Source organism: Mustela erminea, chromosome 1, assembly GCF_009829155.1.
Source record: "Mustela erminea isolate mMusErm1 chromosome 1, mMusErm1.Pri, whole genome shotgun sequence".
NCBI classification, from domain to species: Eukaryota; Metazoa; Chordata; class Mammalia; order Carnivora; family Mustelidae; genus Mustela; species Mustela erminea.
Genome location: NC_045614.1, coordinates 127,675,330 through 127,703,059, shown reverse-complemented (window position 1 = coordinate 127,703,059; position 27,730 = coordinate 127,675,330). Strand labels below are relative to the sequence as shown.

At 37.6% G+C, this 27,730-nt stretch overlaps 2 protein-coding genes across 7 annotated transcripts in view; both read left to right on the top strand.

Annotated features, from left to right (window-relative positions):
- Window positions 1-4,318, top strand: part of LOC116589932 (EGF-like and EMI domain-containing protein 1) — a 174,379-nt gene extending 170,061 nt beyond the window's left edge. Inside the window, 2 exon segments of the mRNA XM_032341671.1 lie at window positions 3,384-3,437; window positions 3,440-4,318. Coding sequence (XP_032197562.1) covers window positions 3,384-3,437; window positions 3,440-3,582 — 197 coding nt within the window. The 3' untranslated portion in view covers window positions 3,583-4,318.
- Window positions 4,319-6,012: 1,694 nt separating this feature from the next.
- LOC116589965 (multiple epidermal growth factor-like domains protein 6) overlaps window positions 6,013-27,730 on the top strand; it is an 83,672-nt gene continuing 61,954 nt past the window's right edge. For all 6 annotated transcript variants that reach the window (XR_004285480.1, XR_004285473.1, XM_032341709.1 and 3 more), the window contains exon 1: window positions 6,013-6,206. The gene's annotated coding sequence lies outside the window, so the exon portion shown is untranslated. The remainder of the gene's footprint in view (window positions 6,207-27,730) is intronic.

Below are 27,730 nucleotides of genomic sequence, written 5' to 3'. Positions count from 1 at the left end.
ATACCATATTAGCTTGTTTTCTTTTTTGATACTTTAAGTCACCATTCTTAAAAATCTTAATATGATTATTTAAAAATCTTTGACCATTTCAAACTACTCAATATGATTAGAGACAAATTGAAGTATCATAAAAGAAGAGGTGAATTTCTGAGGTCTAAGTATTTGGAAGCTTTTTTTTTTTTTTTTTTTTTTTGCACTATAATGTGACAGAGTGAACTTAAAGTGATCTTGAAGTATTCTGGCTTCATAAATTATTTAACCAAAACAATGTCGTTATATGTATTTCTTGATCCAACATTGTTTTCTGCATTTTTCCCAGTCTATGGTGGTTAGCTTAAGGAAACCAGTTGCTTCCCTTGCCAATTTTTATGTAATGAAAAATAGGTTTATATTTTTCTATCTTGCTAATGTTTTTATCTCTGAAAAATATAAAGGGCTTTCTTCTTTCCTCCCTCCTTCCCTCCCTTTCTTCCTTCTTACCTATCTTCCTATTTTGACTATTGAATAAGAGAAACTGGAATTTTGCTAAACCTCTGCAACTTACAACCTGGTCTTTCCTTATTCTTTGAAAAGTACAATTCAGTAAAGCTTTTATTTATAGCTAAAAAAAAAAAAAAAAAAAAAAAAAATAATATCTGCCAGGGTCAAAATGTGAAGTAGTGCATATTTATGATATTTCAGCAAGTCAACATGATGTTATGTTGTTTATGGCTCAAGTTTATTTCACTTCTAACAATAAATAATACACATTCCTTAAGTCCAAATATTCATTAGAGTAAAGGCAATGATTTGTTCAGAGTATACATATGCATACTTTGTTTATTTGCCTGAGAACAGATTAAAGCCATGGATGCTTTGTAAAAACATTCATGCATAAAGAAAATTAAATAATTTTTAGCTTATTTCAAGATTAGCTTTTTAAAATATATTTGAATATACAAATAAATGTGAAAATCAGTCATCCAATCTGAAAATGTTCAGCCTTACCCAAATGCAAATTTTATTAGGGCTAAAACTTAGAGATGTGTTAATATAATTTGAAAGGCAACTTTCTAAAATGTGAGCATCTGACCAGCAATAAGCTCACTACATTTAATAATTGGCAATTATTAGAAAATATTTTTTAAAGATTATTTATTTATTTATTTTAGAAAGAGCATATAAGCAGGGGGAGGGGCAGAAGGAGAGGGAGAGAATCTCAAGCAGACTCCCTCACCCCCACCCCTGGGGCCCCCAAGTGCAGTGCCTGATCCCATAACCCTGAGAACATGACCTGAGTCAAAATCAAGAGTTGGCCACTTAACTCACTGAGCCACCCAGGCACCCCTAGAAAATACTTTTTTTTTTAATTTCTAACCTTTGGAGCTTTATTCAGTGGTTATATATGAAGAACAAATACAGAAACTCAAGTTCTTTTATGGTTTACTTTTGATGCTTTTCTGAAATTAGAGCTAAAATGTCAAATTGTTTTGCTTGGTTACAATTGATGTTCTGTTTTTTATTAGGGCTCAATTTTTATGTACAGGTGAATTTCTCTGTTACATTGAAATATCTGGCATATTGACCTGTGTAGGAAAGAATAGACATGAGGAAAATCAAAAGGGAAAAATAAGCAAGCAAAATCTCACCGAATAAGATTAAAAAAAAAAAATCAAGAAATTTGGAAAACAGGTGATGCAAAAGTTGAGGAGAGAGGGCATTTTAAGAAAGGCTTATGGTGTAGAGAGGATGGGGTTTCAGGTGAGTTCCAGAATGAGAGTGTTACAGATTAGACAAGTTAGAAATAACCCCACACTAATGATAATAGATGAAGAATTCGAAATGGATCATAAAATGATAGTCAGACTGAGGAACTAATTTTCTAGTTATATGATGTGGTTTTGCTCCTTGCTAGTTGAGAACAGGGAATCCTGAGACCGGGATGTTTAAAGGCTCTAGTGGTACCCGAGAAGACTTTTAAAAAATCTTGAAATTTAAAAAAAAAAAAAAAAAAAGCAAAAAAACGTAAAGGACAATGTTTTAGATGAAATAAAACTGAGTTTTTAAAACGAGTTTTGGTTCCCTATATCCATGCTCCTTAATCAAAGGACAAAGGAAGGTTTAATATTTTAAAAAAGGCAAAAATATCATCTAGAATTTTGTGAGCAGCACTACTTATGACATTTGGCAGGAGGAAGAGTGTTTTATGTCCAAATGACCCTCATTTAGATATTTTATGGTGACCCTTCACCTTGGCTGATTGATTGCATTTTTCTCTCTCTCTTTTTTCTTATCTGCATTTCTTACACTGGTACCCTTTCCAAGGTTAATTGAGACACTGAACTTTTATATCTGCGGCTGTTCATGTAGTTACAGAACAGTGAAATTTAGTAAAGTCAGGGCTGCAGGCTACTCAATTTTACAGCTCAACAAACAGAGGGAGTCAGACTGAACCAAGGATAGCCAAAAATCCTGACCAGACAACCCCAAGTGTCTACCTAAGGAAAAAGGGGGCAAAGAGTCTGTCCCTACTCCTTAGCCAATGATGTTAGAAATGATCACCACAAAATTATTTTGTAGCTGTAAGCTTTCAATTTGACACCTTCTGGTGCATGTTTATTTTCCTCCAGACAATTATGTCTTAGGAAACAACATTCAGGATTGTAGAATTCTAGAGTAGTGGTGTCAAAGGAGACTTAAAGACCATCACTTAGAAAAGTGTTTATCTGATAGGACATGCCGGGGTAATGGTGTCACTGGTGATGATAAAACCCCCCAGACTCCACTCATCCATCGAGTCAAAGCATCATCAAAGAGTTCAAGCAAATGCCCTGAAATATTCCATCATTTAAAATATGATATTTACAGTTACTTTCTGCCCTCTGTCTAAATTTTAGTTACCCCTTCTCTTGCCAATCTCATGGATTCCTTTTGCTTGGGAATGATCTTTCTTCTGAAGTTCTAGAAGAGCTAACACGTTACGAAGGCTAAGACTACCTCCTCTTTGCAGCTATGAAATGTTCACTAAATGAAATTTTTTGGCTCTTCTAAAGTTGTTTTTGTTGTTGTTGTTCTGCAGGTTCTCTGTTGATTCAGTCAGATTGCTTTTTAAACTGGGAAAATAGCAGATACCTCTCTTCCTGGGCTTATAAATGCATTTGGAGATTATTTACATATTTTAAAAATAAACAACAAGCATAGGAGAAGCATGCAAGAACCATAAATCTAAATTTGAACCTCAGTCTTTTTGTGTTATAGTTTCTTTGATGTTTGTACTGTATAACCTGAGAAACAGAAAATGATTAGGAGAACAGTTGTAACTTGAAAGTGTGGCTTATGGGCACTTCTCTTGGTTGGTTCAACTCCTAACTCTTAAATAACAGAAATGTCCTTGTTCTCTGCAGACCCTGATGAATGTGAGAGTGGAGAAGCCTGCTGTACCCAACTCTGCATCAGCTATTAGGATGCTATAAATGTCAATGTCAGGAGCGCTTTATCAGTTCTGATGGTGGCAGATATGATGGTAAATTCCTGAGATCTAACATGAAATCATTATGTGACGGGCCAATCCATGCAGGAAGAATATCTGAGGCCAAGGGTTAGGGGAAGAAAGGGAAGATTCTGACACTAAAGGCACTTGGATTTTATGTGGTTCTACCATTTACTATTGTGTGAACTTGGGTGACCTAACTGGTCTGAGCCTCAGGTCCCCATCAGTAAAGTGAAGACAATAATAGGATTAGTGGGTAAATCAAGTAAAGTAATAAATGTAAAGTGCCTAGTATGGTGATTGACATCAAAAAATCACTCCACTAAAAGTAGTTATTATTATCATAATATTCATTGGCCCATAATCCCTTTTACCTAATTTAATACATATAGACAAGTGAGAGATTTGGGCAAGCCATAGCACACTGCCATAGGAATCACTCAGGGCAAACTTCACTGGAATTAAAGTTGGTTCCTGAAAGTCATTTTAATTAAGGAGTCATAGTAAAAGGATTGCCAATTCATGAGCCACAGTCTAAATCCCTACTGGAATCCTTTACATATCTGATATTAATCTAGATAATGTAAGTTTTAAGATGAATCATTTTATAATCTTCTAACTTATTTGTTAAAATTGGTTCACTTACTTTTCAGACGATTTCTTAATCATATATATGTGTGATTTAAATGTATGTATATGATATATGATGATATGTATGTATGTGTGATATATGATGTATGTTATGTATGATATATAAATATCATGGGAAGTTCAGTGAGTAGTATCAAGTCTCCTTTTTTATACTATTAAGAATGGTTCAGGGGCGCCTGGGTGGCTCAGTGGGTTAAAGCCTCTGCCTTCGGCTCGGGTCATGGTCCCAGGGTTCTGGGATCGAGACCCGCATCGGGCTCTCTGTTTGGCGGGGAGCCTGCTTCCTCCTCTCTCTCTCTCTCTCTCTCTGCCTGCCTCTCTTCCTACTTGTGATCTCTGTCTGTCAAATAAATAAATAAAACATTAAAAAAAAAAAGAATGGTTCATGTAAGTCATTGCTCTAATTTATTTCTTAAAGTTTATCTTAAATACACAACCTTTTAATTTCATTTATGATCATTATTACCATTATTTTGAACCAAGTTTTTTAAAATAAAAGTAAAGTTTAGAGAATTGATATCCATTTCAATAACAATAAAATTATGTATGAAGGTTTTAATGCCTCAGAGAGAATAGTATTTCTTTGCTTAAAGAAACAAATTACTGCATACTGTTGAGAATGATAGATATGTTTCTTCATATAGATAGCCAAGCTCCCCAGCCTTGCAATGTGGATAACAGCAAAGAATACAAAACTATATATTCTAAACACAGTAGAGTATATTACCATTTACCACATTCCATCCAATTAACGGGGCCAAAAAAAAAATTGAATTTCACGTACCATCTGCTTTTAAGTATAGTGAGCCAAGAGATGATTGTATGGCGTGAATGTACATACTTGGGTACACATATCCAAATGGAAAAGGTATCCAAAATCTGAAGCAAAACTTAGAAACTCAGCTTGGTAAATGATATTTTAGTATCATTAACACATTGACCAAAGTCTGGGTTCAGATGTGGACACACATCATCAGTAAGTCAAATGAGATCAAGGACTGGGGTTTTTCCATCTTAAAATTCTCTACAAGCCTTGTACAGCATTACACATGAAATAAATGCTTCACCATAGATACTGAATAATTCAAGAGTGATGAACATTTTATAAAGTGATACACTCAGACCATTGACTTTCTCTTAAGTTGTAAATTCTTCATCAAAATCTTGCAATCAAGGTTTCAGGAAGAACTTGTCGATGTAGATGAACTATATTAAACTTGGAAATGAGTGGAAGAAAAATAATTGGCAGGGTATAATTGAGGAAGAGTTTGGGAACAATGTCTTCTATATGGCAAAACCATGTTATTGACTAACAAAGGTGACAAGGGGAATACAAGTATGTCCGTGAGTTTATAATGTCTATTTTATCTCTCAACACCTAAAAACTGGCATTGTTTAAATTTTCCTAGATGTGGTTGAGTGTCTACATGTCAGCATAGTCTGTGACCAGCTGTGTATGAACTCAGTGGGGGCATAGGATTATCACTACGGAGAAAGCTGCAGAATTGGAAGTGATGGAAAAACTTACATGTGTAAGTCGCTGTGAAGAATTTTGTTATTATCTCTTCTAAACTACTTCAACTCTCATCTTGTTCTTGAACAATGGAGACCACATACCCTTAACTCAACCTGACCTCCCCTTTCTGTCTGCACAGACTGAGCTCTTCTTTTTCCCTTTGTTCAATCTTCTGCGGTTTCAACTTGGTGCTTGCTGCTTCTCACCTGCATGTACAAGTCTTCGAAAATGCCTTCTCAAAGAGTTGTACCTTCCAGTCACCCACTGCCCTGGCTGTCTGGTTCAAACTCTCTCATTTCTCTCATCAACCCCTGCTCCGTTTTTCCTTCTTTTAACCAGGATGGTGAATTCAGGCATTTTTCAGTGTGCCCTTACCCTTAGATGATGGTGAGCTGGAAGAAGAAGAAGAAGAATTAGAATTTGTAAGGTTTCCAGTCCTTCTATTCAAGAGCCCACCTCAACGGCTTCATGATGTCTCCACCTCTCTGCCTCCCACCCATGAAGACAAAGAAGATGAGGAGGGTGAGGAAACATGTATTTGAGGAGAACTGACTGCTTTGAGCAAAACTGGTGAGTTAAAGATTTTATTTCATTATACTCACCTCTTTATTTTTAGGTTATTCTCATAAATTCTCTTATAGGTAATTTCACTATCAATATTTAATATCATTGGATGCTTTAACATGATAACAAAAAAGGTGGAGCCAAAGTTACTTCTTCACTGCTTCCTTTCAAATTCACCATCTTATACTTGTCTTCCTTTTTGCACAATAAAGGGGGCTGTTAAAATGTATACAGTGAAATAGAGCTGGACACTATCTTTAAATTAGCATAACAGGGAAAAGATTGGATTGGGACCTTGTAGTTCTTCTTCTAACTATTAAAACTCCACTAGAAGTCACTATTATGTAGTTGAAATTTACCTCGAATAGCCTTAAAATCTAGATTCTTTCTACATATTAAAATGCCAAGAAGCAATTGTTCATTATGCTGAAGTGGACCAAGAAAAATATCTTTAAAAATGGGAGCAGTTTCTCTTATACATCCACGCAACAGAACTGAAGCATCAAATCACTTCTGATCAAAATAAATTAGCATACCCTCTCTCAAAAGTAACAGTTTGCAGCCGTCTGCTGCCTCTTTTTTCTTTTCTTTGTAAAACAGAACTGCTCTTTTTGTTCTCCCTCTATTTGTGGTATTTTAACACTATCAAAGCTGGACGATTGCTCTAGAAAGACCTGGTTAAAATGGCAGACATTTTTATGCTATGGTCAGTCCATAATAATAATTATAATTATCAAGAATAATATCAACAAATGTGTCTGCATAAAAATGGAAATGCTATGTTGTTTCTTAATTAAAAATCCTGATTCTTTAGCTACTGAAAGTCAGAAGAGAAACAGAATAGAGACCTTGCTAAATGTGACAGGCTTTCCATTAGGAAGTCTGAAAGACCCACCTAGAAATAGGAGCAAAACTTGAAATGGAAAGTTCCTTAAAACAATTGAAATCAAATCTCTCCATTCAAATTAAAGTAATTTCCCTGAAGAATAGAAAGGAAAATCATATTATAGTACATTTATACAATAGAAAACTACACAGACATTAAGAAATAAACTAGCATGCACACAATGTGTATAAGTTTCACAAAATTACTACTGAATGAAAGAAGTTTGGTACCAAAGATGGCTTTATATAAAGTTCATTTATATGAAGTTCAAAAATAAGAAAAAAATAATCTGTAGTGATAGAAATCAAGATAGTGCTCAGTTTGTGAGGCTAATGATTAAGAAATCATCAGCTCACCCTTGAGTTTTTGTAATGTTGGTAATGATCTGTATCTTGACTTGGGTGCCATTTACAAGGGGTTATTTACATCGTGGAGAAAAAAGTATGGAGTGTACACTTGAGTTTTATGCACTTGTTTGCATGCATATTAAATTTCAATAAAAAAGGTTTACTTGAAGAAAAAATAACTTGGCATTTAAAAAACCCTGCAAGAGGGGTACTGCGGTGGCTCAGTCGGTTAAGTGACTTTGGCTCAGGTCATAATCTTGGAGTCCCAGGATTGAGCCCCATGTTGGGCTCCCTGCTTAGCTAGGAGTCTGCTTCTCCCGCTCCCTCTCTGCTCCTCCCCAGCGCTCATGCTCTCTCCCTTTCTCCCTCTCTCCCTCTCAAATAAATAATTAAAACATTTATACACACACACACACACACACACACACACGCATATATATATGTATATACGTGCATATATATATGTATATGGTGCAAGCCTGGAAGGAAAAGTACTAAAGTGCTGAAAACATTAATTACTTTTGTGTTCAGGAATCAATGGTAATTTCTTTTTACCTTTTTACTCTTTTAAACCTTCTAAATATTGTTTAGGATCTGTATTCTAAGCTTTTTTTTAAAAGATATGATTGCTATTGCTTTACTGTTGTCTTTTTCTGAGACTGTTTAGGAAATACGCCCAAGGATCTTTTTCTTTCCTTTTTTGTTTTTTTGGGGGGATTTTTTTGAAAAAATGAAGGGTTTCATTTGCATTTTCATTGATGGAGACAGTATGGGCCAACTAAGACGATATCATAGTTCTGTCGGTGGAAATCACACCTTCAGACACAATTGCAGTATGAGCGGTGAGGACCTTATGAATGGGGGCAGATGCCAGAAAGGAAGGAGTGAGTGCTCTTGCCCAGATGGCTGGGGAGATCATCTTTGCGATAAGAGTAAGTCATACTCTGGAGAATTGGTAAAAGGGTAATGAGATCTTTACTACTGGTAAATTACTGTGATGCGTTCTCCTTTATACGTGTTCTCCCTAAAATGTTTTAACAAGGTAAGCAATTGATATGGTGAGAAACCAATTTATGTGTTGTGCATAAAGAATGCTTATGAAACGCAAAGGTTTTAAACATGTGATTAAAAGGGGAGATTTTGTATTACCTGGGAAACTTGATGTGCTGCCTCTTGTTTATCCCTGGAACATAGAAGTTAATAACGTATCCTAATATGCTAGGCCTATAAAAATCCCTCCATTTAAATAAATCATTAGGCCCTGGCAAGCTATTCCCAATGAAGAAAAAAAGAGTTTATGTTACAAAGTGCAATTAATGGAACTGCTTGACTGCTGCTTTTTGTCTAGTGTTTTTGTTTTCTTTTCCTTTTCTTTACAAAATGTGTTAATATAAGCCAATGACACTTTTAAGCTTTTTATGTGTCTCATGAGAAAATATCAAAGATTTGAAAAATGATACCTTGAACTAACCATTCCCTTTACATTTTAAATGGAGGTACACTTGCTGGAAAGAAAACTGCCAAGTACTGAAATCAAAATATATTGACTGTTTCTTCTTTCTCTTTTTAAATTTACCTTATACATTTTTTTTTAAATAAAAGTGTTTTCTTAGTTTTTGTGATTAGCTTGGAAGAGGATATGAGCAGATTTTCTTTTGAACCCCTTGCATATGGGAAGAAAGATGACAAATATTGTTTCTGAGATAGAGCCGAAACTTGAGTCAGAACACAGTGAAGTAGTTTATCAAAATTACTAGCTAGGGTGTTGAGGATCTTCCATAAGCCTCTATCTGATTGTGTTTCAGTGCTACTCAGAAAACTTCAAGGGTGACGCATTTCCTGATATATAAGCACACACTTCTAGCACTGGCAACCATCTATAATCAGACCCTCATAAACTTTTTCTCTTTTTATCCTAATCACAGCTTTCTGCTCAGCTTATCATTTCCAGCAAACTAAACTGCTCACTGCTTAATGCTTTGCACTTTCCTGCCTTTTGCTGAACTGCCATGTTTGTCTATTGCTGCTTGTTGCATGAAGCTTTGTTTGATGGCTCCAGTCTTGCCATACTTACGTTTTTGGTGGGTTTCACGCCACTGTCTCTCTCTCTACATTGAATTAGAGTTAACTATCTCCTGTTCTATCTCCCTTACTAGACTGAGAGCTCCTTGACCAGGGCCTATTCATGTTTCCCTGAAGTGAAGGCACCCAGTGCATGAATAGACAAATGAATTAGACTTAGTGTTGAGATGCCCAGCTATTTTGACCTGCAACTTGACATACTCAACTATATATATGACTGGGATCAAATAAATGTGGTTGTATGACTATCTGGAACTAAATACTTCCCTTATGTCAGTTTCGTTGGTAAATATGCATTTTCCAAACCCTTGATTTCTAACATGGCAGCATGGGAAATGAAACAAAAATCTCTCTCAAATATATCAGAATAAAACATCTTTGATACAAAATTAACATAGAAATATTGAAAATCAATTTGTTGAAATGAACATAAGATGACCTCTTCTTTAGCTTTGGAAAATCTTGCCGTAAGAATTCAAAAAACTTACTACATATAAATTAACAGTGTAGATTTCCACCGATGTTGCCAGTTTCTTTTTTTCCTAGCCCTTTGTTTTTCTTTTTCCTTTCCTTCTCCTTTGCATGGTATCTTCAGGTTTAACAGAAAAGAAAAAAGTCAATAAGAAACCAAGTTTCTCTATTAGTATCTGGAACGGTGTGGGTGGTTAGATAGAGGAGGCGATATAAATGTAGTTTTATAATAATCAGCCAATTATGATAAAATGCCAATTAAAATGGTTACTAAAATCATCTCAACAGCTGTATTTATTCAAGTTAAACTTAAAGTCACATTTTTCTTAATTTATTTTTAGAATTTTTTTTATTTTTTAAAGATTTTATTTATTTATTTGACAGAGAGAGGCAGCGAGAGAGAGACACAAGTAGGGTAACCAGGAGAGGGAGAGGCAGTCTCCCTGCCAAGCAGGGAGCGCGACATGGGGCTCGATTTTGTGACTCTGGAACCATGACCTCAGCTGGAGGCAAATGCTTAACGACTGAGACGTCCAGATGCCCCCAGCTCCCGCAGTTTATTTTTAAATGTAATACTAAACACTTCTAAAGAACCAACAAACCAAAACCAAAACCAAAGCAAAAACTGTTGTTTGACTGACTTCATCGATCTTTGATAATGCAAAATACCTTGGGACATTTAACACAGACTTAGCTGCATTCATTCCTAGTTAAAAATATATGGCATTTTTTTTTCTACATTTTCTTCCCATTTTTCAAAATAGAAGGTGCCATTTGTTTCTCATTAGGGTTTGCAATAGTTACACAACAAAGATGTTTAAGTAGCTGTGACAATGTGAGCATTTGAGTTTAAGGAACAATGTAAATTTTGCATGTGAACCTTGTGTAAGGGTCTATTTAGCCAGAGCGATTCCATCCGGTTAAACAGTGATTTTGTTGTTTATGCAGTAAAACTTAAACTGACCCTGCCCCCCCACCCTGGGGAACCTACTTAAAACCAAGTCCAGGAAACTAGTAAAATATGGCCGACCAGTCCCAGATAACAGAGCCCAAATACAAGGGTGGGTCAAGACAGGTAGAGGTAACAGACCCCAGATGCAGGGATGAGTGGGGCCAGGTGGAGACACCCAATTAGTGAGGCATGCATACTGTCTCCCTAGCTACCAAGGAGTGTGGGCCCGCCTTTTGGATGCCTTTTGGGCGCCAATTCTGACCCAGGTGATCAGCTAGTTCTAATAGCTACTATGAGGTTAATTGTAATTCAACTGGCCGCCTGTGTGTGACCTAGCATGACTGTGCAGTTTTCTTTGTGTGTTAATCTCATTGGCCACCTGCGTGTGGCCAGGCTCAACCACATGGCCTTTGCTCTATAAAAGTTAGTCTGTAAGGCAGGGAGGGATCACTCTTTAAGAGGTGGCCCTGAACAGTTGGTTTGATTCTTGATGCTTGGCGTGAAATAAAGCTTTGCTTGACCTTCGTTCTATATCAGTCTCACTCATTTGATTACAGACCCAACACCTGTTATTGGTTTTTCAGTGACCATCATTTTAACTAGCTGCATCAGTAACCCCCCCCACCTCCCCCGCGACCCACAGGAATGATTATGCCATCCAAGATAGAAGCATGCTGGTGACTCTTTCTGGGTCTGCAGACCACAGAGATTTTAATTACCTAGTCTCCATTCTAATAGAAAGACAAATTTTTCTTTCTCCATTTGTACATGAGTATATTACACTGCTTGTTCTCTTTCTCTATGTTCTTCTTAGCCTTTTCCCCAGAGACCCACAGGAAAGCATGTGGCAGCATCTGTGATTGTCAGAATGAAGGCACCTGTGATTCTCTGGGCAGTGCCAGTCCCCCTACCCCCAGCAGTTAGTTCCTGGGATAATAATAGGAAGTGACTGCTGCTGGTCATGTGACATAACTCATTACGTTCTTCAAGTTCTTAATAGGAAATTAAATGAAAATTACATCTAGGGGTGACTGGGTGGCTCAGTCAGTGAAGATTGACTCCATTCTGGCTCAGGTCATGATCTCATGGGTTATGGGGTCAAGTCTCTTGTTGGGCTCCCCACTCAGCAGGCAGTCTGTTTGAGGCTTCTCTCCCTCTGCCCCTTCCCCGACTCACTCACTCTCTTTCTTTCAAATAAATAAATAAAATATTTAAATGAAAATTACAGAGTACCTGGGTAGCTCGCTTTGTTGGGCCACTGCCTTCAGCTCAGGTCATGACCCTGGAGTCCCAGGATCGAGTCCAGCATCAGGCTCCCTGCTCATCAGGGAGTCTACTTCTCCCTCTGACACTCCCCCGTCTCATGCTCTATCATTCTCTCTCTCCAATAAATTAAAAAAAGAAAAGAAAAGAAAATTACATCCATACTTTTTAAAGTAGCCTTTTCTAAAGAAGAAAAAAGGTGTCTATGTATACAAGAGTACAGTTGCTTTGACTGATGACATGTGTATTGAAGTATGATAAATCATGATACAAAGAAAGCCTTTTTCTTCTGTTGAGCAAAAAGTTGAGTCTGTGTTTGGACATAAGAGCTAGGGGGAATTTATGTGCTCTGCATAATAAAAGGAAGAAAAGATGGAGCTTTGGCAAACCATGGAGGAAGAGAGATGAAAATCAGAGAAGCAAAGGCGAGAAGAGAGAGAGGGAAAGACAGGAGAAATGATGGATGAAAAACTCACAAAATACCTATGAGTTCTGTGTGAGGATTTTACATGGAGACCGGTGAAAAAGGCCACATTTTCAGCATAAGCAGATAGAGCACAAAAAAGAAACTGCTTGCACAAGCCCAAGAGCTGAATGCACAGAGTGAATGAAGACAAAAGTCTCTGGGGACTGCCAGAAATCCTGGGGAGTTTATTGGATTCTCACAGATCACAGAACTGGGGACATGGAAACCAAGTCTACTTCCCTCTCTGAGAGATGTAGGAAGTCTCCTGCTGGCATCCCAGTTATTCATCCCCTGAACAATGTTTATTCGCTTACTCAAAAGATACACGCAAAACGGTAGCAAGGCAGTGTACCAGGCAGTATGGTATGGTAACAAAATAGATGAAAAATGAAGACGACCCTGGTCTTTCCATGTGGAACTTACTGTCCTATCCAGAGCAGATATAGGTTACAAATGTTGGTACGTATTACTAATTAAATATTAATGTGTGCTTGGAGGTCAGACTGGGAGGAAAAGGCAGACTGTGTGAGCCAGGGAGCAACTTGTGGAGAAGTAACGTTTAAGCGGAAGCAGAGAAGGGAGGAGACATGAGACAGGGGAAGAGCGAAGGAAGAGCGTCCTACACTGAGAGGGCCTCCTCTGGTCGGACGCTGGAGTGGGAAAGAGTGAGGCTGACCTGAGGAACCTGCGGAAGGTCAGCTGGTGGAGAAAAGTCAGCCAGGGAGATGTTCATGCCGCAGGAGGTCAGCTGGCGCAGCAGCCTGGAGGTCTTGTGAAGTCTGGAGATTTTAATCTGACAGCAATGGCAAGTCGTTGTAGAGTTTTAGACAGAAGATATGGAATTGTACCTTTGGTTTTTAAAAGGATTGCTCTAGCCAATTACATTGGAATTGCTCTAGTCCAATTGCTCTAGTCCAATTACATTGGAAACATCTTACCTTTTACAATCTCCTCCTTTCATATATAGCAACAGTTCTCACAAGTTTTGCATACGGGTTCATATTTGCTTTATGTGTCTTTCCGACGTTCCGGGAACCCCCAGAAGAATTATTTGGGAAGAACTGCAGAAGGAAATATAACAACACTAACAATGGCCATTGCCACAGAGTGTGTAGTGCATGTCTGTGAGAGCCGTTGCGCTATGGGAGGGGTAGTCGATTGAGTAAGTCCTGGGCAATAATTTGCCCTCTACATCTCTACCTGATGGGGCGCCTGGGTGGCTCAATCAGTTAAGTGTCTGCCTTCAGCTTAGGTCATGATCCCAGGGTCCTGGGATTGAGACCCCCGTAAGGCTCCCTGCTCAGCAGAGAGCCTGCTTCTCTCTCTCTGCCTGTTGCTCCCCCTGTTTGTGCTGTCTCTGTCTCTCTCTGTCTCTCTCTGTCAAATAAATTAAATCTTTAAAAAAATAATTTTCTCTGTACATGAAGCGAGAAGGCTCAAAAAGTACTCAAAATATGTTAGAGAAAGAGGGTAAAAAAAAAAAACATAGCATTTTATATAGTCATATATATGATGGTTTAGTTCTAGTCTTTATTTAGCCTCCTGACATTACAGAATCTAGATTTTGATGAATGGAAGAAAACTGCTCCGGAATCCTAGTTATTTACCTTAAGAGGATTTCACTAGTTCATTTAAACGACACTTTACAAGAGTTGAATATCAAAGGCCCAGGGCTAGCTTCTTTTATTTCTGTGTTGTAATGCAAAGCAATATCATTCTCTAAAATTTCTAAAACAGGCTATTCATTTTGCATTCTGACTATCAATCACATTTTGCAAAATATATGAGAAAATGCAATCACCACTAAATACTTCAGCCCATCAGTAGCTTTTAGGATTTCTCCCACAGGATCAGCGCCGGAAGCCCACAGCCCCATCTTGAAGCTGTGTGCAAGAAACTGTGAGCCTACAGAAATCTCTACCCTGTTCTTCTGCCTGTTTCCCATGCCTTCCTCTGGGAATCCTTCCTCTGTGAACTTCAGTAATACCATGGCCTGTTTTTTAATAACACAGACCTTTTAGAGTCTTACATTGCATTTTTAGTTGAATATCCATGGATCTGATCTACTTCATAAAAGGCATGCCTCCTGAAAACAGAGGGTAATTGTGAATACTCCAGTAAGAGAGCCAGTGAAGGCATCATAGAAAACCAAACCTCGGTCATGAGGAAAGGTTAGGCTTGAATAAGCAAAACAGAAGGGAAGGGGAAAAGGCATAGGTAAATGTGAACAATGTGGGTATAGATGGTGTGTTCCAGAATATCATATACCACCTAGAACATGCCAAGAGAAGAAAACTTACCCAGAAACAAAGATAGTATCATTTCTATTATTCTTCCTCTTGGGTAACAAGACACACCCCATTTTTGGTAATAATTTATAAATAGTTTATAAGGTAAAATCAGATTTTTTGGCAAAACCTTTTAGATCATAATTCATCCTAGTCAAAGAGCAAGTGGTGGTGGTAGTGAGGGTGGTTGCCACTTTGAGTGTGACCACCTTTAAAAAAATAGACATTCCAGTTCTTCAGGATTCTTATTCCTTGGACTCAAAGCTTCATTGATTAATGCCACTTACCTGGCCACCAGAAGCTAGAGTTTGCAGCCCTATATTAGTTTTCTAGACTTATTATAATAAAGTGCCACAAAGTGAGTGCCTTAAACAACATAAATTTATTGCCTCACACTTCTGGATCTCATAGTCAGACATCAAGCTGTTGGCAGGCCATGATCCCTTTGAAGGTGCTAGGGAATGATCAGTTCTGGGACTCTCCAAGCTTCCCGTAGTTCCTTGGCTGTGATCATTCAACTTTAATCTTTGCATGGCATTTTCCCTGTGTGAGTATCTCTATGCCCAAATTTCACCTATTTTTAAGGACACCAGTTATATCAGATCAGAGACCTAACCCGTTCCAGTCTGATATCATCATAACTAATTGAATTGGCAAAGACACAATTTCCAAGTAAAGTCACATTCTGAGGTACTAAGTGTAGAGACTTCAATGTATGAGTTTTGGAGGAAACATCTCAGTACATAATGAACTTTGTGTAGAAGTTGGATTGGCAAAAGACATTACTTCTTCTGCTTTTTCTTTTTTCTTCTGTGTATTTTCACAGTTATATCTTCTTAATATACCCAATTGTCATATTTCAGCATTCTATCATGCCTGAGTTGTTCCTTGAACCACTGTTGTACAGGCTGAACAGGAAAAGTAAGGCATGGAAGCCAATCCAGGGAAGGGATGCTCTGGAATGAGCAAGAGGCTTATCGAGGAAGACGAAAGCTCTGAGACTTTGCTGGGGGCTTTGTTGATCTGGGAAAGGACTCAATAGCCACAAAAAGGATGAGAGAAGGATCACATAATTTATCGTCTACATGCGACAATATTATTGAACAGTGAAAAGGGGTCCTGTTAATAAACCTGTTCTTCTTTAAGGATAACTCTGTCCCTGGCAACTGGGATAAGGATCAGCTACATGGTAGCATTGTAACCACTACTTTAAATTATCTCTGCTAATAATAGCAGATATTAGCAGATACTAATAATTTCCATTCAGCAGAAAGTCAAGTGGCTTATTTTGTTTTCTCCAAACAGCTTTTGACAACAAAGCCTCTCCAGGCATATAGGGCAATTACCTTGAGCTTAGAAGCTGCTTGAAGGATCTTGAAAGTCCCTCGGTCATTTGTAATAGGGGAGGAAAAAACATGACAGGTTTTGGAAAATGAATAGAATTACAGTAAATAATTCCTAAATGCAAGGTGGAACTTCTTCAAAATAGAATTTCTGTACTGACTATCATCCGTAAGACTCAACAGCATGGGGAAAATAATGAAGGAAAGGCAAGAGCCATTTGCCAAAAATGTAGCTAAGAATATGCTGCTGTCCCGATCAAAGTTGTGTGTAATCCACGTGATGTAAAATTCATTCTGATTACCACATCATGAAAGGGAATGGAAACAAGTTAAGCCTTTCCATCAGTGCTTGTCCATCGCCTTGTGGTGGCATGAGGAATATAGGGCCTGGCAGAACTTAACAGTCTTTGGAGAATATTAACTATAGTCACCAACGGAGCACATTGAGAAGCAATCTCTCTCCCAGAAGCACCAAAGCCTTTTAAGTAGTTCAGGCTTCAATGTTCACATCTAGTTGCCAAAAAGCAAATGAATTGCCTGATTTGAAAGACATCTTTCTTTTTCTCTCTTTTCTTTCTTGCTTTCTTTCTTTCTGTCTGTCTTTCTTTCTTTCTTTCTGGCAGTCAGCATGATCCCCTTGTATTCCCCATAATCAGGCCCCACAAAGCTACATGCCTGTACACTGACAATGTAAGAGAAACAAAGCAGGGTTTTCAGGTGACCGGTTTGCCTCAATCTGCTTACAGACTGTCCCAAGGGGGTCTGTGGAGCTGGCCGCTCTTCAGAATGTCAGTGCATGGAGGAGAACACCCTGGAAAGCAGTGCCAAAAATGGCAGTTGCACCTGCAAATCTGGTTACCAAGGCAACAGATGCCAGTAAGGTACAATCTGATGATAAATTTTCTTTCTTCTCTAATAACAATGTTCAGCCTTTGTTCAGCACCATATGATCATTAATTAGTTAACCCACTGGTGTCTTCAGGAGATGGATAAGCTTTATGAATCCCCTCTTTGCAGGTGAGGAAACTGAGACACATGGCGATGAAGTTATTTAACCTTGTCTTCTCAGCCTCTGCTGTTAGGCGTCTTGCAGCTAGCTTGAGCAAGAGAAAAAGTTCACATTGCAAAAGAATCTTATCTTAAGAAGATTAAAGCTGGCCAAACACCTCTTTGAGCTGAAGTAATCAACCAACGGTACTGCTGGCTTCCAGAGTTAAAGAATTGCTTTCTTTATACCTGAAGGTAGATCATTTAAACAAATCCAATTCAAAGATTCTGACCATAAAGAAGTTTTGGAAAATTTAATTAGGGTTATCAGTGTCATCTTTTATCAAATCCCTAAGTACTGCATAAGTATTTTTTAACAAATCCATAAATATTAAAGTTTATATACAGCATAATTCCAATTATAAATAACATATATAGATATGTGTGTATGTACATGCATATAAAATTTGGGAAAAAGCATTCTGAGATGCTAGTAATAGCTGTCCCTGGCTTGTGGTCTCACAGAATGCTTCTCCCAAGGTATCTACCTAGATGGATCTCACTTTTTTGCTAAGTTTTATGTCATTTTTTTCACTGAATCTTTTCAGTTCTGTCTTACTTAAAATTGCAAGTTGTGAAACTCCTTGAACTTTACAATTTTTTCAAGTCATCTTCTAGCATGCTATTCTTTTTATTAGTATAACATATTTCAATTATTATTCTGTCTAATATTTATTGCCTATCCTTCCTGCCAGAAGCTCATTCCTACATGGGAAGTTTATCTGCCCATTTTGCTCACCAAAGTATTCCCAAATTCCTAGTGCAATCCTGACATACAGGAGTTTGCTCAATAAGTATTTCCTTAAATGAATACATAAAAGTGCATGGTTCTGTTTTTATTCTTTATACATTTTCTCATGCTTTGTATAAACATAACATGTATCCATCTCTCTTATGTATTCTGAATTAAGCACTTGTTACTATTTTAGTGAGAGGAAATTATCACAGCATTGTTTTTTCTTTCATATATAGCAGGACTGAATATATAACAAATAAAATTGTCAAAACTAAAGGGCAAGTGAACTCTGGTTTTGAAGTAATCCAAAGGACAGTGTTGTTTTGTTTTTGTTTTTGTTTTTGTTTTTTTAATCGGGAGGAGTGAAGAGATGAGAAAGGAAGTGGTCATACCATTGGGTCCACTTACAGAGACGGGCCCTAGGATTGAAGGTTGTCTTTCACCTTCAAGTAGTACACGTTGTTCCTCGCGTTGTTAAATTCAGACGGTCTTCAGGGCTTTTCTGGAGCTGACAGAATGGGAATAAGTGTCTTAACAGGTTGTCCCGTGACTAATAATGAACTGGAGTACATAAGTAACAATGTCCCACCTAGATTTTGTAGAGAAAGGACTATCTATGTAGCTGGATTGTGACTTTCTAGGCAAAGAGGAAAAGAACTTAGGAAAACAGAAGCCTGACGTAACACAAATGTGTTTAACATCATCTAAGAGTAGGCCCCATGCCAATCCGCAAAACTCTTCCTCTTTTAACTGATTTTTAGACACAAAATCAGTCCTCTATTCAATAACCCACTAAAGAAGTCATGCCCTGGAAGTCAATGCATGAGGAGACAATACCACACACACACACACCTGGGTAGATTTAATTTATTCTGATAACATTTTCTTAAAGCAGCTGCTGAATATACTATATTGGAAAATGCTTCTGAGATTCCCACTGTGAAGGAAAATGAGTTGAAAGTATATGTAAATTAGCAAAATAGAGAGGTCACCATAATCTCTGGAAAACATATTATTTTTCAATCAGATAACTTTGTCCAATTTTGATATTTTTGTCTAACCACAAAATGAAATTATGAATCAGACTGGAGCGGGTGAATGGGATCGCCATGATTGGCAGCTGAAATCAAGGCAAAAAGAGCTCTCGAAGAGTTGTGCATGATGAAAATCAGGCCTGTTGTTGTTCTTTATCTTTTTTAAAAGAGTGAAGTAGCCCAAGTGCTCCTGGAGCCAGACATATCTTTAAAAATCTTAACTCTAGACCTGTGTCTAGATTGCCGATGAATAGTTAATTAAAGACCGCAAATTGTTTCAATGGAGCTAATGAACAGTGCTCTCCACAATCAGCACCAGGTTTTATTTAGCCCATCAGCAATGACTTCTAAGAGTAGAAGAGCTAGTTTCTACGTGAATCTGTGAAAGAGCAAAAGAGAGAGGGGGAGAAAAAGACAGCCAGTGTCTTTTCGTTATTTTGATGAGTTTGTAGCCTGTGGTATTTCAGACCTTAACTGCAGGCAGATCTCTAACCACAGAGGACTCTGGTCCACAGAGCCCACTGAGTCCGTCTAAGGAGTCAAGCCTTGTGTCCCCATTAGGAGGACAGGTTTTTGTTGGATGGACTTCAAATCTTGAGCTCCGGTGGGTCTCTGAAAACAAATGAATTTACTTGAGAGGTGCTAAGGACCTAGTACTGTGGCCAAGGTGGGTGTGGGGGTTGAGTTTCAGTTGCAAAGGCCAGAAAATCTGGGTTCAAACTCTAATTTTGCTACTTATTAGCTGGATGACCCAAAGTAAGTCACTTTACCTCTCTGAGCTTCAGTTTCTTATGTAAAAAGGAGACAAAGCTGTTTATATCACACGGCGGTATTTATGGAAATGTGAGCTAATTTACGTCAAGTGCTTGGCACTGGGTATCGATCAACTGATAATAGCCAGGAATGGTACAAATATCGCAGAAAATGTTGTAATTCTGTGCTACAGAGGTTCCTCCCAGGATGAGAAGATACTTCACAGCCCAGCTTAGATTGATGCAACTTTCCACAATTGTCATATGTTTAGGAAAGTTCCCAGGCTTTCCTTGTGCTCGGAGAATGCTTTCCAGCAGGTCTCTCGCTGCAGTGGTTTCAGTGGTGGGACAGGCAGGGGAACCGCTAACTGAGCCGGCACGGGGCCTCGCTGCACCTGCCATCCTTTCCAGTTCAGAGGGTGATCAACAAAGCACCACATGCTCTCTTCCCCCACTTCATGCATTGCACATTCTGATAAAGTGCACAAATTATAAACCTCTGGGGTGATGATTCTGCCTTACAAAAGAAACAAAGACCGGGACAGGATTCGGGCAACCATTTGGGGACAACTTCCCGAGCTCTGCACGTCCTAAGCTTCCTTTACAAATGACATCTCATTTTTCAGTTTTGTTCTGTGCAACTGCCTCCAAAGATATACATCAAAATTGCTTCCATTGTTACTGTCTGAAAAACCACATTTTCAGCAAAAAGCCACCTCTGTCTCTGTGTTTCCAAAGTGACAAGGTTTGGCATCGTGTTGATTTCCTCAGGGAATGTTTTCGGAAGCGCTGTAAATCCATGGAGACTACTCGACTGTGGTTTTCCTTACAGCTCAGTCACACACAGATACACGCACACACACCACACGTGCTTGCACACGCACACGCACGCACACACGCTGAGGTGACAGAAGAAATTGGAGAGCATCTTGAGATTCATTATAAGCCTTAACTCCTTTCTTTGTCTCTATTTTTATTTCACAAGCCTGCCCTGCTGGCCTCTGGGGACCAGAGTGGGCCTTGTGAGCATGGAAATCAACGCCATGAAAAAAATAAAACTGGAAGCTGTGATTGTCCTCTTGCTTACACAGGAAAAGCCCGTACCACACAGAAGTCATTAACCTATACAGCATAACCAACAAAGTCAGTAAAGCTGTTAGCTTTACAAATGCTCTTTTTTTTTTTCCTAACTACTCTATCAAGTATTGTGTTAGGGTGTTTTTCAATTATCTGTTGTGGTATCATGAACATTCCCAGTACTTTATGGCTTAAAACAATGATTTATTATTTCTTTTGATCCTGTGGGTTAATAAGATGGTTCCTGTGCTTTTAGCTCATAAGCAGATCATCTGGGAACTAGGCTTGGCTAGGCTTCTCAACCTGCCTTTACTATACACAGCATTTCCACAATTTAGCTCGGACTTTCGCATAGCATGGCAATCTCAAGGTGACAATCCAAGAAGCAGCATCCCAAAGCGTAAAAGCAGAAGCTATAAGATGTCAAAAAGCTTAGCTTCAGAAGCCACAGGTCATTACTTCTGCTAAATTCTATGGGTTAAAGTATGTCCTAAGACCAGCCATACTCAATGTGGGGAGAAAAATTCTACCTTCTGACGAGTCGAGTAGCAAAATCACATTGCAAGAGACCTGCAAGGAGGGAGATGTGTTTGGAGCCATCCTTGGAACCAATGTACCACAGTGTACTATTTCCAGTAATATTGAAAGGCACTTTCAGAATCTACTAGACTGTGTTTATCATTCTTGTCAGAGTGGGAGTAGATTACGGATTCATCAAAAGTGATTAAACTGAACCTGCTTCAAAGAGCTGGTAGAGCTACTACCCTGTTATCTTCCTTTGTGTTTGTGATTCTTACATAACCTGCTAACCCTGCATGTGTTATCTTCTCTATTCTGCTGCACTAAAACAGTCTGAGAACTCAGGGGAGCTGTGAGCTGGGGGACCGTGCCTGTAATTTTTACACTATTATTTCAAAGGTATCTGATAAGGTTAGCAAGAGTCTGTTGCTTGTGATCATCTATGGTTTTATAAGATGGAAACAATGATATGAGTTCGTTTTCAGTGCTTAGGACTTTCTATAAACCAACAAGCAAATAAAACCAGAAACTTAAACATAAACATAAAATGTAACTCCAGTATAGTATTTGGCATTTAGCCAATCATCTCATTGTTTGGGGGAAATGCTTTACTGTCCCTAAGGATAACCCTCAACTCAAGCAAGAATGATAGGCTAAGGTCTATCAGTCCTGATGATTCTTCTGGATATAACTAGATAGTTTTTATTTTAGAACTGTCATTCTGGCACTGTTGACAACCACATCAAGCAGCATAAAGTTTGCTGGAGCAGCCGTTGGCCATCCCTAACTTATATTTCTGCTTGAAAAAAAAAAAAGCTTAAAGGTAAGAATTTACATATTCAAAAGGTAGTTACTAGCTATTTGCACAACGAAGTGACATTTTCTCTTGTCTAACTCAACTTTAATGGAATAATTATTAAGCAGTTAGTAATAAAGTTTACACTGTTCCAATTGTCAGATGATATAAATAGACTATTTAAAAACAAGTGAAGAGACATATAAACTGCTCATTCTTCAAAATATTAATCTTAATAGTTATGTTATGATTCTTCTATTCCAGGATTTCAAACCCCATGAGAATATAGCATGATAGTTGGGAGAGATGTTTGGTGATTAGTAACAGCATTGAAATTTATTTGCAACCTGTTAAATGAGATCATGTATTGAATTGAATAGGCAAGAATACTCACCAGTTCCTCATCCAGATCAATTTTGGTGTTATATGTTATTATCTTATTTTACAAACACAAACACAAACAAAAATTATATAATCATCATAATAAGATATTTAGAAATATGAGTGGAACCAAAGGATAGGACTCATTAAAAATGCTTCATGCATAGCCCACAAAGAAATGTGTGTGGCATTTAAAAAGGGGCTTGTGTTTGAAAAAATGCATGCAACATTTTTCTAAATATCCTGTTACGGTGCTTACAGAATTTTAAGACCTAGTTACTTTGCATAATGAACTGTAAAAATACTTATAGGCTATACAAGGTAATATGTTTTCAAGGCAGGAGAGACCAAAAAGCTATTTCTAAAGATATTGGCTTTATATAAATTTCAATTTTTGGTAGTTATAAATACAAATACATGGGGGAATAATTCTTTTTTTTCAAGTGTTTACTTCACTGTGTTAGAAAATGATCTGCATTATGGTAGGTTGTACTTTTTCCTACTTCCTAAAGGGTTTCGGGGTGAGGAGGGGGTGGCCGCTTGGTTTGACAGATCCTCTCACACCCTTGATAAGAACGCATCATCTCTGTGAAGGTTAACCGTATGTATCAGGCCTCTTACCAAATAATCTGAGATGAGGTCCCAGTTTCTTCTTTATCCCAGCATATTTGTAATAGCAAAAAAGTACCAAATGGAAACAACTTAACTATCCACCAGAAGGAAAATGTTTAAACAAATTACCTAACACCTAAGTTGCCTATTCTGAGGCTATTGAGATTCATGTTTTAGAAGAATGTGTAATGTCAGGAGAATTGACATTAATCTGACATTACATTTTGTACATACAGAATGACCCAAATTTGTAAGACCATAGACCCATCTATGTCTATGGGCAAGTACAGCAGGAAGGATAAGCAGTTGTTATCAGTGGCCATGCATAGATGGTGGGAACGTGGGTGACTATTTTCCTCCTTTATACATTCTTATCTTTTCCGTATTCACTAATTCACCAGTTTCCTCCTTAACAATTGGGGGAAAACACATCATCTTCAGAACAACCATTGACTAAGTACCCGAGTAAAATGGTTGTCTGTTCTTTAAGTGTTGTCTGTTGGCCTTCACTGTATCCATAACAATGAAGATGTTTTTCCTTCAGTTTAATTAAACTTGCTGCTCTTTTAATTTGAGACTATTTTCTCCTATTTCATATGACACGAATCTTGAGCATAGCTTAACAGCAGCACTAAAAGTCTTAAAAAAAAAAAAAAAAGACAAGAACAAGGTACAGTTTCCTCATAACTCTTCATTTCCCTTTCTTTGGCAATTCCATTTTCTATCCCTCGGATATTTTGCTATGACTTCTTTGAATTCTACCATGTTTTTCATGAGCATTTACACAATTGACCCCTTCACTACTGAAGGAAAGAAAATTAGAAAGAATGGGGGAGAAGAAACTAGAAGGAAGATACAAACCCCAACTTATGCTTTAAAGGTCGTATGATCAAACATCATGAAATGATTAATCATCATAAAGTGATGATAATGAAACATCATTAAACATCATGAAAACCAGATTGAATACAGGTAGGAAGATTCTGGTTACATTTAACAACTGGTTCTCTGAAATATAAAGCCCGTGGATTGTAGTGTTAGCTGTTTTCTACAGTGTAAGACTCTCATCATGGTGATCTCAAGCCACCAGTGTGATGTCAACTGGCTTGCAAAATTCCCGAGAATTTAACAGTGGGTTTCCCCAAGCTTGTAGTAACAATTCCAGCATACCACTGGCTGACAACTAATTTTATTCTGAACACACAGAACAATTTTTTAACCTTTACTTTCCCTTTTGATATTAAGAAATGATTACTTCTCAGATGTCCATTCTACTTTGCTGTTTCTAAACAGATAACTAGTCTGACCTTTTTGGTTTAATTAAATTAACCGACAAATAGTTCCAGCCAACAAAAATTTTACTATTTAGCCAAGCCTATTTTATTTTTAAAGCAAAAATTAATTGCTTCGGTGAACTGATTAAAGATTTAAAAAATTACAAAACTGTTGCATTGCTTTTTGTGTAGACACGGTCTCCTCCGTTTTTTCTCTGGAATTCATGTGGTTGACTCACATCGAAGGAACCATGTGTTCCCTTACAGAACCTCTAAGCTATTTCCCAACTTCCTGTAACACACCTATCATAAATCAGGGCTGGCATTTCCTTTATGATGCACTATAGTGAACAAGAAGACAGTTACCAAAGGCAAAAATAAATAAATAAATAAAAATAAAACAATACAAACAAATTAAAAAACTATTAGAAGAACAATTAAAAGTCTTAAGCATCCCCAGACTTAAAGAGGTGAGATGCAATAATATGCTTCTAACCTCTCTGAAGCAATCTTAAATCTGATTTTTAAAGTTGCTATAAAATAAATTGTATTTAAATAATACATCTCCCATCCTTTCCAGCAGTGAGATGCATATCCCTTACCAATCTTGTTCTCAGCAGGCAGTCCAGCCTGATGAAGTATCAGCAAAATGTCAGCTCCCACAGAGAAGTGCGACAAAGAGTCGACACGGAAGCAGTGACAGGCCTTTCAAAAAGCTATTGTGCAAATGCAGTGTTAAGATAGGGACATGGTTGAGGACTGATGGGAATGTCATTACCAATGGGTTCATCTCCCCATTGTCTGTGGGAGTGGAAGGGAGTTGTCGTGCAGTGAGATAAAGGCATTAAGTTGAAGAATGGTAAATGTGGTCTTTAGGAGATGTATCTCCCTGTTTTCAAAGAGTTAATATTCAAATTGGCTGTTATTTTTTAGCATATGCACTCAAGGGCACCCAAGAGCTGCTCTTTCTCCTATTCTTATCACCTTCTACAATATCTCAATTAGATCTTTACAGTTAATCCTGTTATTACATTATCAACCTCAATGACCTGCTGACGACTTCCCTGACAAAATGGAAATCCCTTCAAGACCTTTGGGCACTAAATGGCCACCATCAACCTGTCCTGAGCACCATTTTGGCAATTCTTACACATATCCTGCATACTTTACTCATTCCCCCCATGCATCATGTACTTTTAAAATGTAGTGCCATTATTCATTACTCTTCCCGCTAATGATTTTTTTTTCTCCCTCCATTTCTATGGCCTGTTAAAAGTTTTCAGGGATTTTCATTTTCTGGTATGGTGTAAATAAAGCAAACAAAAACAAAGATACTAAATCTCTTCCTTCCATAGCAACACCCATCAGACTGTATTATAAGTGTCTGTTTGCACATGATTAAAACTTTCATTTTTTTAATCTCTTGATATATAAGGAATACTCGTTAAAGATTTGCTAGATTGAATTAGAGAACTTTCTTGACAATTTAATAAAGAAGTTTAGGATTAAAGGTTCAAACCCATTAAGTGGGGGGAAAAAAAAGAAAACATGAGAAACACAAAGTTTACGGTACTGAAGAATATTCAGTAGCCTACACAAAACCGGATTGAATTGTTAGACCTTTTAAGATTAAATCAGTGGCAAAGAAGAGAAGAGAAGCTTTAGCTATATGCTCTGCACCACAGTTTCATTGGTCTCTATTCCATTTGTGAAAGCAGTTTTCAGAAGAAGCTCTTTTGAAAGATTAGAAGACTAACAACCCCAGAAAATGAAGCTTTTATAATTCTTTAACTGCCTCTCAAGATGTTAGATTTATTTTTTTCTGTACTCACCTTTAATGTATGCAGTCTTTTCTTTTAAATATAGCAGAGCCACCTTAAGAAAATGAATAAATGGCTCTGGCTCTTGGTTTCCGTATATAAAAGTAGTTCAACTAAACAATGATACTTGTATGATATAAGCACAATACTTATATAGCAATATATAAGGCAATGTGTAGTAATTAAAAGTACTATATGGCATATGTAGTATAGTGAAAATATACCACCCAATTTTCATGCTAATTAATGCCCACTCTATGTCCACTGGGCTATGTGTTTTTTTCATCAATTTACTCATTTAATTCTCAGAACAACTAACTGGATTGATACTATTACTATCCCCTTTTTTATGAAGGAGGAAGCTGAATCCAGAAGAATTAAGTAACTTATCTAAGGACATGTAATTAGTGTTGGAGCATTAGATTATCAGTAATGTCCATATCAACAGTACCTATCTACAAAATGAGGCAATAGTTACTGATATTAAACATTGTATCCAAGATTTAATTTCCAAGCCAACAAAATTTCCAAATAATCAAGAAGTTTGATTAGAATTGTTGTCCTTTTAGGAGCATTTCTGTAGATTACAAAAAGACTGACTGTTGTAGCTAAAAGCGTCACTGAAATGTCAAATGCCATACGAGCTTATGCTCAATTTAACGATGGAGAGGGAAGGTTTTGTGTGTCTGTATACAACTTGCCCAACCTGTTTCTACAGCCGAAGCCCGCCGCTGCCCCACATAAGTAATGTTAGTTCTCTGTGGGACCTTGATACTAGCCCGTGTACCTGCCTCTCCAACGGGACTGAGCCGGATGACAGACACTGTAAGCCAGAAGCTGTCTGTAATAAGTCCTGTTCATCACCTAACATAAATAATGACCCAGAAAATTTCTTTGCATTCAGCAGATGCTGAGTGGTCTCAGTCCTTTTTGTTTTATAGGACTGTCCAATCTAACTGTTTAAAATTCTCTTTGTGTGTTGGTAAATATAGCTGGCTAGCTGCCTACAGTAATCCATGATTACATTTGCTGCTTGCTTCCCAAGTCTTGAATTGAGTATCTGGCAAAGTACAAAATAAATTCTTACTTCTACAAAGCGAGTCCTCCAGAAGTTCTACCTTCCAATACACACGGCTTTCATACACACAGCTTTCATACAGACACACACACACACACACACACACACACACACACACACACAGACCCTTTGTGCATTGTTAGTTCGGCTCCTGGTTCACTGTGTTCTGGAATTCTTATCTACTTATGGCTGAATATTTATTTTTTCTTACCTGACATGTATTCATTCTAGTGCTGTAATTGTTTAATACTTAAATATAAGGAGCAGTCTGACATGTGGAACAATTTCTTTTCTAATTTATTTTTT